This window comes from Sapajus apella, unplaced genomic scaffold (assembly GCF_009761245.1).
Source record: "Sapajus apella isolate SASKATOON/1434 unplaced genomic scaffold, GSC_monkey_1.0 scaffold13, whole genome shotgun sequence".
Classification (NCBI taxonomy): domain Eukaryota; kingdom Metazoa; phylum Chordata; class Mammalia; order Primates; family Cebidae; genus Sapajus; species Sapajus apella.
Genome location: NW_022436953.1, coordinates 8,651,751 through 8,664,995, shown reverse-complemented (window position 1 = coordinate 8,664,995; position 13,245 = coordinate 8,651,751). Strand labels below are relative to the sequence as shown.

At 39.6% G+C, this 13,245-nt stretch overlaps 1 protein-coding gene across 1 annotated transcript in view; it reads right to left on the bottom strand.

Annotated features, from left to right (window-relative positions):
- SORCS3 (sortilin related VPS10 domain containing receptor 3) overlaps positions 1 to 13,245 on the bottom strand; it is a 605,284-nt gene that overhangs the window by 161,789 nt on the left and 430,250 nt on the right. Inside the window, exon 6 of the mRNA XM_032281554.1 lies at positions 9,812 to 9,876. Coding sequence (XP_032137445.1) covers positions 9,812 to 9,876 — 65 coding nt within the window. The remainder of the gene's footprint in view (positions 1 to 9,811; positions 9,877 to 13,245) is intronic.

Genomic DNA, 13,245 nt, shown 5'->3' with positions numbered 1-13,245 from the left:
GCTTCTTTCCATCCTAAGGGATTGTATTTCTGCTTGAAGTTTCACAGGACTCAGGAAGGTAGCCTCAGCCTTTCTCTATTCAGCAAGACAAGCCCCTCATCTACACCTACAAATTTCACTGTAAAGTCCAGTTTTGGTTCTCCTATACCTTTCCAAAAAGGTCACCTCTTGACCAGCAGAAATAAAATCTTAGCCACTTTTCTCTTTCCTGGGCTGACTTTATAAAGCTTCAGTAAATGATGATTAAACTGAACTGAATGACATTAAAAGCCTATACGTTTTATTATGTTTAATTACATGGTGACTTGTGATTATGTTTTTCCTTTGAGAATTACTAAGCATTCAAACTTCCTAAACATCAAGCCTCTTGTCATCTCAGAGAAAAAAACATTCTGTGATTTACTCAACTTCCATTCCTCTGGGTAATAATATACCTACTGTCAGAGATTGAAAAAGTGAATTAAAATTGTGAACAAAAAGCAAATTCAGCTCTTCAGGCCTTCTCTTAGAGAAATACCCATGAGCTATTTATTTTATGTAACATTAACTCTCAAATGAAAATAAGTGAAAACAAGCAGATTCAAGGTAACTCTAAAAAGTTATTTAGCTTCCATCAGCATCCTTTTTTTTGATGGGGTGTGCAACTAACCTATCTGTAAAGACAGCGCAAAATGAAGGAAGTAATATTGATGCAAATACCTCATATAGAACTCGAAGCATAATAGGTTCTAAACATAAACGAAGGCAACAAACAAAAAAGGGAGCTTCCGTTCCTTCTACTGAGCTTATGGATTTTGAACTTTGGCGAAACTTCTCATCTCCCACAGGAGAATCCGGCATTTTCTGCCTTCTTGATGGCACAGGAGGAAATCTGGCAGTTACAGATATTTAGAAACCATAGTGACATTAAATATCTCAGCAGTCATTCCATCCCATTCAGGGCTCTTTACACTCTACGTGCCAAATAAACTCGCCCTCAATAGGATGACTATATGAAGATGATGATGATGATGGTGATGATGATGATGACAATAGTAGCATTTGACTGCTCACTCTGTGTTGTCTGGTGTTTCAGGAGCTATATGCATTAACCAATTTAATTCTTGCAACAACCCAGGGAGTTATAATTATTATCATTTCCCTGTTATAGCAGAGGAAACTGAGGCACAGGATGATTAAGTAATTTGCCTAAGTTCCACAGCTCTAGGAAGCGACAGAGCTAGAATTTGAACCCAGGTGATTTTTACACCAGTACCTGTGATCCTAACCTTTATGTATTTAAACATGGCAAGAAATTTGGGCTAGGTATTTGACAAGAATCTACATGCTGGGTCAGTCCCTGTCACTGGCTGTCTATGTGACCTTGGGCAAGTTATTATACATTTTTATGCCTTTTGGAATGTAATACAATGTGGAAAACTCTTACATGTTCTGACTTTTTGATTCTGGAATCCTTCCATCAAAACTCACTCATAAAGTAAGTTTTAGTGTGCCTGCTATAGCTGAACAGAAGGCAAGAAGTCCGCAGTCCCACTGCCTCAGCTCCCACTTTGTCCTCATTTTGGCCTCTGAAGTCTTAAAGAGCTGCTAGTCTCTGAGTTCACATAATTCCAAAGTTATTGAACTAAGCAATAATCCAATATTTTTAAAGAGCCAATAATATATGTATCTAGAGCCTAGAGTTTAGTCTCCAAGCTAATAGTTTCACTTGTGTGCCAAGCTCATTTGATTACTTATGTATGCCTGGAATATTCTGTTAAGAAGTATTAGGCTTTATCTTGTCTTGGAAGACAGTGCAGTGATTGCTTAATGAGGGTTGATATTGTGAGAAAGAGAAAGGATGGTGGCTTATGTTCTATGGGTTTTGATTCTGGACATTTCTAGAATGTCTAGATGCTTTGAATGTTTTGCACATGTTCAGGTTCACTTATCACAGTGCCCCAAGAGACACCGTACTTGGGAATTTCATGCAGGGGAGCTCACCACTTCACAAAACAACTTAGGTCATCTTTGGGTACTCTCTGTTGTTACTGCTTTGTTCATTGAACTGAAATCTCCCTTGTTGTCAATTTTACTCTATAATAAGGTCTTCATTAGTAAACTGATGAAAAAATAAATTATAAAAATACTTCTTATATTTGTTAGTATTTTCAAATAAGTAAAATACTAGATCAAGGATCAGAGGAAGGCTAAGAAATTTGTCCAAGGTCTAAATGACAGACTTAGTTCTCCAACTTTTTTTTTTTTTTCAAATGTCATGTTGAATTGTAAGTTCTCCAACTTTTATGTCACCAAGTTAATGCTCTCTCTACTGACACTCAATTGCCTCTTAAATGGAGGGTGTGTGCATCCTTCTGTGGGTCTGTGACTGAGGAATTGTGTGTGTCAGAGAGAAAGCACATGCAGGGACATTCAGAGAAAGATGAATTCCAGAAGCAAATGGGAGGAAAAGCCATTTGTATCCTGAATCTTATGGCAGAAATAAGATTATTCACACAATTGTTTACCAAACCGGTTGGCTTTGCCCTGTTTAAGCCTTGCCAAGGCAAAAATTAATTTAGTGCTTTCAGCTTAATCCAGGAAGTCTGACTCCTATAGAGGGAGACTAGGACTAGGCCAGAGGAGAGACTCCAATACGCAAACAAACAAAAAAAAAGAGACCAATTTATGTTGGGTTAGATCCAGAGTGTGGGAGTCAGGTTCAAAGTCAGAGCTGTCAATGCCACACCACACAACTGAAAAGGCTGTGCTCTGTGCTGCTTCTCTGGGGCTCCTTCAGTCTACCTAGAACAGCACCATCCAACAGACATACAAAACGAGCCACGAATGACCTTTCAAATGTTTCAGTAATCATATTTTATAAGTAAATAGAAAACTGAAGCTCATTTCTATGTTTTATTTGGCCCAAAATACTATCATGTCATCATGTCATCAATATAAAAGTTATCAAGGAGCAATTTTTTCATTCAGAGTTAAATAAACCTTTGAAAGCTGGTATGTATTTTACACTTTAAGTACACCTTGATTTGGACAGCACCTTTCAAGGACTCAATAACCACTAGTGACTAAATGACTGCCATATTGGACAGCACAGCTCTAGCATAGCTTTCCCACACCCCATCTCTGCCATCTCTCTGGACGGTAGAAATCCATCCAACTCATCTCACAAGACGAAGCTTAGCTAAGGCCTCTTCTGTGCAGCCTTTGGTCACTCCTCAGCAGTTGCACAATCCTTCCTTTGGGTCCCCACAGCACTTTGTCCATTATATTTACAGCAGAGTCTTTGTGGCCTGCAGCATAATGTGTTGCAACAATGATCTGTGTACATATCTGCCTCTCCCATCAGCCTGTGAGCTACTCAGTGCTGATGGTGTCCTTTTTATCTGAATCTACCCCGCAGCTCAGTGCAGTGCAATGTTAATCAAAGTACGGTCCCCAGACCAGAAGCAGCAGCTGAGAGCTTGTCAGAAATGGGGAGTGTGTATTTTAACAAGCTCTCCAGATGGTGCATGTGCATGTTAAAGTTCAACCAGCTCCCATTTAGTGAATTGGCTCGATTCTACACATCCTAGAATCAGCAGGACAACTTTATTTCAGGAGATACTTCATTCATTGATTTGTGATGGGGCCCAGGTATGGGTGTGCGTGTATTCGTGAGGTGATTATCATGCTTGGTTTAAGGACCACTTGTCTTCTATAGCTGAAGAGTGTTCCATTGCAGTGAAGTGAATTATGAACCCATGAACAAATATAAGAAAATCACAAATTTCTATATTAATATTTGCACAGATGCCAGTATACCCATCTTACTCTGGGAACTACATAGAACAATATTTAACTGGTGTTTCATGAGCAGGTCTTATTTCTGTTCCCTGAATGAATAAATAAATCATTAATTCTGCTTCATTTTATAGTTAGGAAAAAGGAACCTAGAAAGGTTTATGTGTTTCCCTGGCTCACAGAACCTCTCAGTGGAAAAACTGGAACTAGAATTTAGGTTTCTACTCTCCACATCTGCCTGCCTGTGAATAGCCAAAAACCATATCCTTTTATTCCTCAAAAAGATAGATACAAATGGCAAATGTGGCTCCTATGGAGATTGAGCAGGAAGAGTGGTACCGCACAGCTGCTGGTGCCCATCCTTCAGCCCAAGGCAGTATAACCCTCTACCAGGGCTTAGAGAGTCATTCATTTCAACTTCCCAGGCCCACCTACCTGCCTAGGCAGAAAGTGCAGGCAGGCTTGATGAGTCCAGTGTCATGAAGCAAGAAGAGACCTGGACACAGAGCTGAGGGTACTAGGTAAGTCTGTCTGCTCACAGCACAGTCCTTGAGAAGCAGGGTACAGGAAGTTACCTGGCCTCATCACTGATGCCAGTCTCAGGTCTGCTCCACTACCACAGTCACAGTCTGCTCCTCCATCATTTGTCTGGGGCCACCAGACAGGTCAGCTGACTTCCCCATTTCTCAGAATCATTCCTGAGTTATGAGCCAAGTTAGTCTGGATCGGGAACAAGGGAAACAGAGCAAAAGCTGCCGTGTGCTCCGGAGATGGAGGCTGGGATCTGAATGGGCTGAAATGAGTCCTAGCTTTTCACCTATCAGTTCCTGTATCTTAAATGCGAAATAAGCAGACAAAAGAGGCAGGTAGAAAGGAAGCTGAAGTGACCAGAGTCTGACTGGTACCATCCATATCTAAGACTGCAGCTGAGGGAAATAGAATTGCTTCATGAAGGTTTACCATTATAAACAGGTAAGGATGGCCATAGACAGCTTGGTATGTACCATGACCTGTGGCTCAGGAAGCTACCTACCTGTTCCCACATAGGTCCTCTTCAACCCACCTTCACTAACCTATCTCTATTCATTCTTTTCCAGATCATAACCTACAGCCTTGCACATACAACTTCTCATGATCCTGGGAACTTGCAAGGTTATTCTCTCTATCCAGAATGCTCACATAATTTCCTACTAATCCCTAGTACCAAATAAAACATTTTCTTTTTCTGAGATGGTTCCCCTAACTTGCTTTGGTTATTAGTCGCAGTCTCATTCATGATTCAACACAATATATTCCCAACTCCATTAAAGTTCTTGTCAAGTTGTGCTAGCATCATTCTAATACTTGTCCATCATTCAAACTGTCCATCATTCAAATACAAGTCTAGAAGCTTCTTGATGGTAAGGATAATATCACATTCACTTGTATGTCCCCTCAGTGCCCAGTATATATAGATTTTAAATAAATGTTGATTGGATAAAAGTAGAAGTAAGGTAATGAATAAATGAACCAATGAGAAAAGCAGGAATTGCTGTAGAAGTCAGGAACTGTGCTTCCTATCCTTTATCAGCCACAAATTTTAATTGTAGTATTTTTAATAAAAACTTATATTTTCCAATGTATACACAAGTGAGTTTTTGGCACATAGTTTGTAAGTTTGAACAAATATATAGATTTATATAACCACCACCACAATCAGGTTACAGAACAATGACATCATCCTCAAAAAATATTTCATGCAGCTTTTCATGTCAAATACTTTCCCCATTCTGGAAACCACCAGTAGCTCTATCTATATAGTTTGTCTTTCCCATAATATCACATAAGTGGAGTAATACAGCATGTAACCTTTTGAGACTAGCTTATTTTATCCACCTTTAAAATTCATATGTTGCTGCAAATATAATACCAAGCAGTGTCCTATTTTATAGACATGCCACAGCTTGTTAATACCTTCGCCCATTCAAAGATATTTGTTTCCAGTTTTTGGTGATTGTTAATAAACCTCTATTTGTGTACAGATGTTAATGTGAACATAAATTTTTCATTTTTCTAGGCTAAATATATAGCAGAAGTGGGATTGCTGGGTTTTAAGATGTATATAACTTTATAACAAACTATCAAAATTTTTTTTCAGAATGGCTGTACCATTTTCCATTCTCACAAGCAATGTGTGAGAGCTCTATTGCTTTGCTTCTGTACCAGCACTTGATACTGTCATTTTTGTTTATTTTGGTGATTCTAATAGGTATATAGTGATATATCATTGTGGTTTTAATTTGCATTTCCCTAATATCTAATAATGTTGAGCACTGTTTCATGTGTTTGTTATCCTTATATTTTCTTTGCTAAATGATCTGTTCAAACTTTTTTTAATGAGCTCTTTTTTATAGCTATGTTTAAAGCATTCTTTATATGTTCTGACTACAAGTCCTCTGTTGGATATATGATTTGCATACATTTTCTCCCCAGTGTTTTAACAGCATCTTTTGAATAGCAAAAGTTGTAATTTTTGATGAGGCTCAATTTGTTAATTATTTATTTTATCAATTTTGTTCTTAGTGTCATTTTTAAAAGCTCTGTCCAACCCAAGGTCATAAAAAGTTTCTATGTTTTCTTCTAAAAGTCTTATAATTCTATGTTTTACATTTAGATCTATGATCTATTTGGAATTAAATTTTGTACACGTTGTAAATCATAGGTTGAAGTTAAATTTCCCCGGATGACTGCCCAATTGTTCCAGCGCCATTGATTGAAAATAATATCCTTTCTCCACTGAATTTGTTATATCTTGCAACCTTGCCCAACTCATGTATTAGTTCTAGGAGCTTTTCTTATGGATGCCTTGCCATTTTCTACATAGACATTCATGTCAATGAGAATAGCAAGTTTTGTTTTCTTCTTTGCAATCTATATGAATTGTATTTCAGTTTTCTTGCTTTATCGCACTGCCTAGGACTTTCACTATAATGTTGAATGCAAGTGTTAAGAGTAAACATTCCTGTCATTTTACTGCACTTCAGGGAGAAAGCACTCAGTATCTCATCATTAAGATGATGTTAATTGTAGGTCTTTCATACATGTCCTTTATCAGAAGTTTCCTTCCCACTCGTCTATTGAGAGGTTTTTGTTCTAGCTTTAAAAAAAAAAAAAAAAAAAAAAAAAAAATCACTAGTTAGCTATGTGAATCTGGGCAAATTTGAGTTAAACTACCATGTCAGGAAAAAGGTAAATAAAACATCTTTGTACTTTTGATGATGCTCAAATGATGACAGAGATTGTGTGTGGGGGGCGGTGGTGGGTGTGTGAATGCACGAGTGTGAGGCAGCACTCACTGTGTACCGCAAAGGAAAGGCATTATGCACTTTGTTAGCATATATAAATAAATCATGCCCAGATTAAGGCAGTTTTGCCATGTGCACTTTCTAAATAAAGCTGAGTTAGGGGCAATTTACTAGATTGAAAGAGTATTCTTTAAACTATTAAAAATTGATTTTAAAAATCCTGGAATTCCAATGGAGGATTTATAATGAAAAAATAAAACACCTAGAAGATGGAACAGAACTAATATATTCTATGCTTTAACCTAAGTACAGCACATGACATTTATCCCTGTTATATTTCTGCCTGCCTTTATTCAATTATTGAATTCTGGCAATAGGCCAGAAACTGTTCTATGTGTTTTGCATTTGTAATCTCATAAAATTTCACGGAAGTCCTGCACCATAGGCCTCATCCCAATTTGGAACAGAATTCTTGAACTTTCAGAAAATAAATTTTAGCTTAATGTAAGAAACTACGCTTTTTTTTTAAAGATGTCAAGTAGCAGAAAATGATGTGTCTTAAGCCTGAGTTTGCGGAGCCTGAGAACGCATGGTCAGAGGTTTGAGACAGAAGATTCCTACACCAGGTCAGAACTCAGAGCATCTTCCAACTCTGAAATACCATGTCCATGACAGATCACAAATATGGCCTAAACAGGTTGACTTAGGAGGCAAAGTCCATGCAAGAGCTGTCCTGAAAACTGGCCTGTGGGTCATTTTATGAGACTGGCTATTTGCTGTCCTCCTCCTGTCCTTCTATGCTCCCTGAAACCACTATACCTCATTCTTCTCCCAGTTTCTTTCTCAGTCGTAAGGATTGAATAATATAAGTTTGAATCCAGGCTCTACCATCCTTATGATAAGTGATTTAACTGTGTGACAGTATCTTCTTAAATTCCCAATAGCTCTTCAGTTTAAAAATAAATTTAAAAGATTGCGGGTCATCCCTGGCTGTCTTACAGATTTACACCTATCAAGGATCAAATGAGATTAAAAGGATGGAAGGAGGGACAGAAAAAGGTAGAGAGGAAGGAAAGAAGGAAGGAAGGGAGGGAGGGAAAGAAGGAAGGAAGGGAAGAAGGTAGGAAAAGAGGAAAGGAAGGAGGAAGGGAAGGACGGAGGAAGGAAGGAAGGGGAAGGAAGGAGGGAGGAAAGGATAGAGGGAGGGAGGAAGGGGGACTCAACAAACTGGCAGAAATAAGGTAACAAATTCTGATTACTTTCTAACTCTATGTTTGTTTGTTTGTTTGTTTGTTTTGAGACTGAGTCTCACTCTGTCACCCAGGCTGTGGTACAGTGGCGTGATCTTGGCTCACTGCAACCTCCACCTCCTGGGTTCAAGCAATTCTCTGCTTCAGCCTCCTGCGTAGCTGGAATTACAAGCACCCACCACCAAACCTAGCTAACTTTTGTATTTTTAGTAGAGACGTAGTTTCACCACGTTGGCCAGGCTGATCTTCAACTCCTGACCTCGTGATCTACCTGCCTCAGTCTCCCAAAGTGCTGGGATTACAGGTGGGAGCCACCATGCCCAGCCCCTTCTCTTTTAAAAATAAAAACAAATCAAATAAAATATATTCCCCTGAATGCATGTTTCCAGCATGCATCTGTAGTTGGTATCCAATAGTAGATTTCTCATGCAGAAAGCACATGCAATTTTCCTTAACAAACTCTGAATGATACCACAATGCCAATAGCCAGGTCAAAACAGAATCACCTTACCTATATACATTTTGTAGTTTCTCGAATATTCACCTCTGTTTGATCAATCCGTAACCCTGGGTGGTGCTCTGGGCAAGGATGAGTATTCTCAGGTCACAGAGGAAGTTACAGCCCAGAGAGGTTAAGGAGTTTTTCCTGGTCTCAAGGCCAGAGGATAACAGAGCCAGGACCCCAACTCATAGGCAGGCGCTTGTTCTGCTGCCCTCTGCATCATCACTATTAGACTATTTGGTTCTGTTCTCAATCTAAGATATGATAATTATATTTTTATATATGTTTGTTTAAACTCTTATTTTTCCTGGATAGAGAAGAATCCTCTAAGTATAAACAACTCTAAGGATAAAGTGCTTAAATTGGTACAAAATGATGCTTTTTCAGTCCAATTTTGTGTAAGAAGGACACAGCTGCACAAGGTATATAGCCGGTCATGTGTTTAAAATCTTGCAATTCCACTGCTAGAGGAGTCCCTTGTTTGCAGGGACAATATAGAACTTGCTCATCACCTCTCTCTCTAGGGCTTAGAACTGTGTCTGACATATAGCAAGCCATCCCTAAATAGCTTGAATGGATGAATAAGCCCCATTACATTTTTTGGTAAGTTTGCCTATAGAAAGGGTTGATACTTTGAAGCATGCAGCCCCTGCAATTCACCATATGAATATAAAATACCATGATCAGTTATGGACATTCCTCTTCAAATTACTCTGAAGATGCCAAAGAAATTACAAACGGGAGCCTCAAAATTCATCACATTAACTCATATCCCCAGAAAATTCATTCCTGAGAGTCAATGAAGTGTCCTGTTTCAATGAAAAGTCTCCCTTAGGACAGGACTTCTCACCCCCACTCTGGGAAATAAGAATGGATATGGCTGTAATGGAGCTCAGGGCTTTTCATCTTCCCAAGTCATTAAAATGCAAATTGGGGGAGGAGAGAGACCTGCAGGCAGATCTCCCTGGGCCTAGCCTGGCATTAGCAGAACTCACATCCATCCGTGGTCCGCACCTCCATGTGTACCAGGTCCGCCTCTTTATCCAATCCAGCCACTGACCTGGGAAAGAAAGGGAGAGACAGAGTCTCAGTGACAACACAGACATCAGACAGCAAAGTGGGATGCACTCAGGGCCAACTGCTACTCAGAAACCCACGTTCTCAAAGAGGACCATCTGCAATATGGGAACCAGCAGAATGTGGCCCCCAGCAGTGCGGCTGCTCCCAGGGACTGTCAAATGTAAGGGTCACAAGACATGAGTACTGAATGGTCAATGAGTCAACGATTCAAAAAAAAATAGAGAAGAATACAGAGTGTCTGGTCATGCTGGTCTACACCTTGCTCCTGGCCTTTTCTACCTTGCACTTTCCCAGAAGTTCTCTTCCCCAACGTCTTCCATCTGTCTCTTCTGTCTTAACGGTCTTGACTCCTTCCACCACTTCCTCCTCCTCTGCTTTCTCACTTTACCTGCCCTATTCTACTCCATGGGGAAGACAGTGTTGCCTCAGTTTGGGCTGTTTGCTTCAAGGTACCCCTTCCTTCCTAAGTCTGATCCTAGCTATCCTTCTTTATTCCTGCCTTGAAAATACAAAAAGTTTGGCAATAGACATTCAAAATCTGGTCTGACAAGGACAAAGTTATCCTGGTGACCAGGGTGGGAAACCGTAAAAGTCTCTGGCCAATAGCTAGACAATGAAATCCCAAGAATCCCTACAAATAATTCTTGTGGGCATCTGACCTTCCACACATAAAGACCAGTCGGCTGTCTCCTAAATTAGAGAGCCAGGCCAGAGTAAGGCCCAGAAAGTCCCCTGAAAGGAGCTGACACACATGTTAAAAACTTATTTACTAAAGATCACACAGTCCACTCTCTCTGACATGCTCTTACTTAAAGATTATTGACTCAGATTTTGTATGCCATTCTAAGATTGGTATTCTGGTTTTCCAGTCTTCATCAGGGAAGCAGCAGCAAGTTAGAAATGGAAAGTAGAATTGAAAATGGTGAGAACCAACAGCTGATACTTGGATAGCAAGAGAAATGGAAAACTTATGAAAAACAGACCTAAGAACTCAAAACCCAATCTTCCACACCACAAATCCCTACACTTTTCAATAGCCCTGGGGGCATTACTGTAACACAGCATAGTTCAGTGCAGACATCTATGTTGAGGGGCTGAAGGCAGAGAAGAAAAGAAATAGGGTTGATGGCATCCTGTTTAAGAAATTAGGGCTGCAAATGGTATGTTTTAGAAAAACTAAAATGATTTTTGTTGGTTAAAATAAAATTATTACTTCTTACAAGTTTGAAATTTAGTTATCTACAAGTTGATTTATGTAAAATACTTCTTTCCCCAAAGAGGCTGAAAAAATGAGGCTTTACTTTAATGGATTATTTTTCCCAATGATCATTGACATTCTACTGTTTCCTTTTTCTTTACCTCATTTGATCCTAACAGCAAACCCCTAAGGTAAGGAGAGCAGGCATCATTAGTCATATTCAACTGAAGGAGAAATTGAGGTACAGAGAAATGGATGTCTGCCTAAGGCCACACAGGGACTAGGCCAAAGTCAGGCAGACTTCCTGACTTCCCAGCAGGAAGAGCTTCAAAGTCCTTATCCACTCATCTCCCCGCCCCTCTCCTTCCTTAGCGAACTCTCATTCCTCTTTTCAAGCTCACTGGGCCTTGCCCCTCCAGCATCCCTTCCTTCCCTAGTATCACCGCAGAGCCCTTCCCCTGATCTCAAAGCATCCTTATCCCAGTGGTTCTCAGACTTGGCTGCTAATTATAGCTCTGGGGGTAACTTTGAAATATACAGATGCCTGGGTCCTCTTTGCCAGACCAATGAAATAAAAACTTTTACAGATGGTACCAAGGCATCAGTACTTTTTAAAGCTCGCAGACGATTTCCATGTGTGGCCAAGTTTGAGGATCACTACTTTGCATGGCACAGTCACATCATGTATGCAACTGCTAATTCATTTCTGTGTCTTCTCTACTTGGATGTAAACTTTAAAGTAGGACCCTGTCTTATTTATTTTTGAACCATTGGGACCTATGTGTGTAGCACATATCGAGTGATACTTAAGTGTCTACTGAATTAATAAACAACCTGACTTACCTGTGATAATGGCAACATCTCAATGTAAAACACCTGAGGCCAGACACACAGAGCACTGAGGGTACCACTAGGGATTACATGGACACTTTTTTTGGTCCAAAGCCTCCCTGTTTATTTTTTTCAGAAGAGAAATGTCTCATTTTATTAACCTAAACATATTTGACCACTGTAATTCTTTTTAATTTACTCTAAGTTCTGGAATACATGTGCAAAATGTGCAGATTTGTTACACAAGTATACCTGACTTCAAACTATACTACAAGGCTACAGTAACCAAAAAAGCATGCTACTGGTACCAAAACAGATATATAGACTAATGGAACAGAACAGAGACCTCAGAAGTAATACCACACGTCTACAACCATCTGATTTTTGACAAATCTGACAAAAACAAGCAATGGGGAAAGAATTCCCTATTTAATAAATGGTGCTGGGAAAACTGGCTAGCCATATGCAGAAAACAGAAACTGGACCCCTTTCCCTATACCTTATACAAAAATTAACTCAGGATGGATTAAAGACTTAAACATAAAACCTAAAACCATAAAAACCATAGAAGAAAACCTAGGCAATCCCATTCAAGATATAGGCATGGGCAAAGACTTCATGACTAAAACATCAAAAACAATTGCAACAAGAGCCAGAATTGGCAAATGGGACCTAATTAAACTAAAGAGCTTCTGCAAAGCAAAAGAAACTATCATCATAGTGAACAGACAACCTACAGAACAGGAGAAGAGTTTTGCAATCTATCCATCTGACAAAGGTCTAATATCCAGAATCTATAAGGAACCCCCTGTTTCTTTATAGCATGCGGGTACTCTCAGGATTAGAAGCTTCTCAGTTGTTATTTTTCCATTCTCTCCCCATGGTCACTGGCAGAGTGGCATTCAGAGAACTGGCACCATATTGACAAAGCCTGACTGTGGTCAATAAATACTATGCTCTATTAACAAAGAAAGAAAAGTTCCTGCCTCTTGGGAACTTAAAACAAGGCAACCAAATCAATAAAACACGCGCAGAAACTCTTCCCTCATCAGAAAGGCTCACTTCCTTCCATCTAGTTAAAATCTCACACATCGTTCAAGGTTGAAAGCAAGAATCAAGTCCTCCTGGAAGTCTTCCCTGGTCACGCCAGCTCACACTGATCTCTCTCCTTTACACTTCTAGAAAACACAGAATGTAGATCACAAATCCTCCTGCACTAGCATTGTTATTAAGATCAACTCTCTTGGCTGGGCGCGGTGGCTCACGCCTGTAATCCCAGCACTTTGGGAGGCCAAGGTGGGTGGATAATGAGGTCAAGAG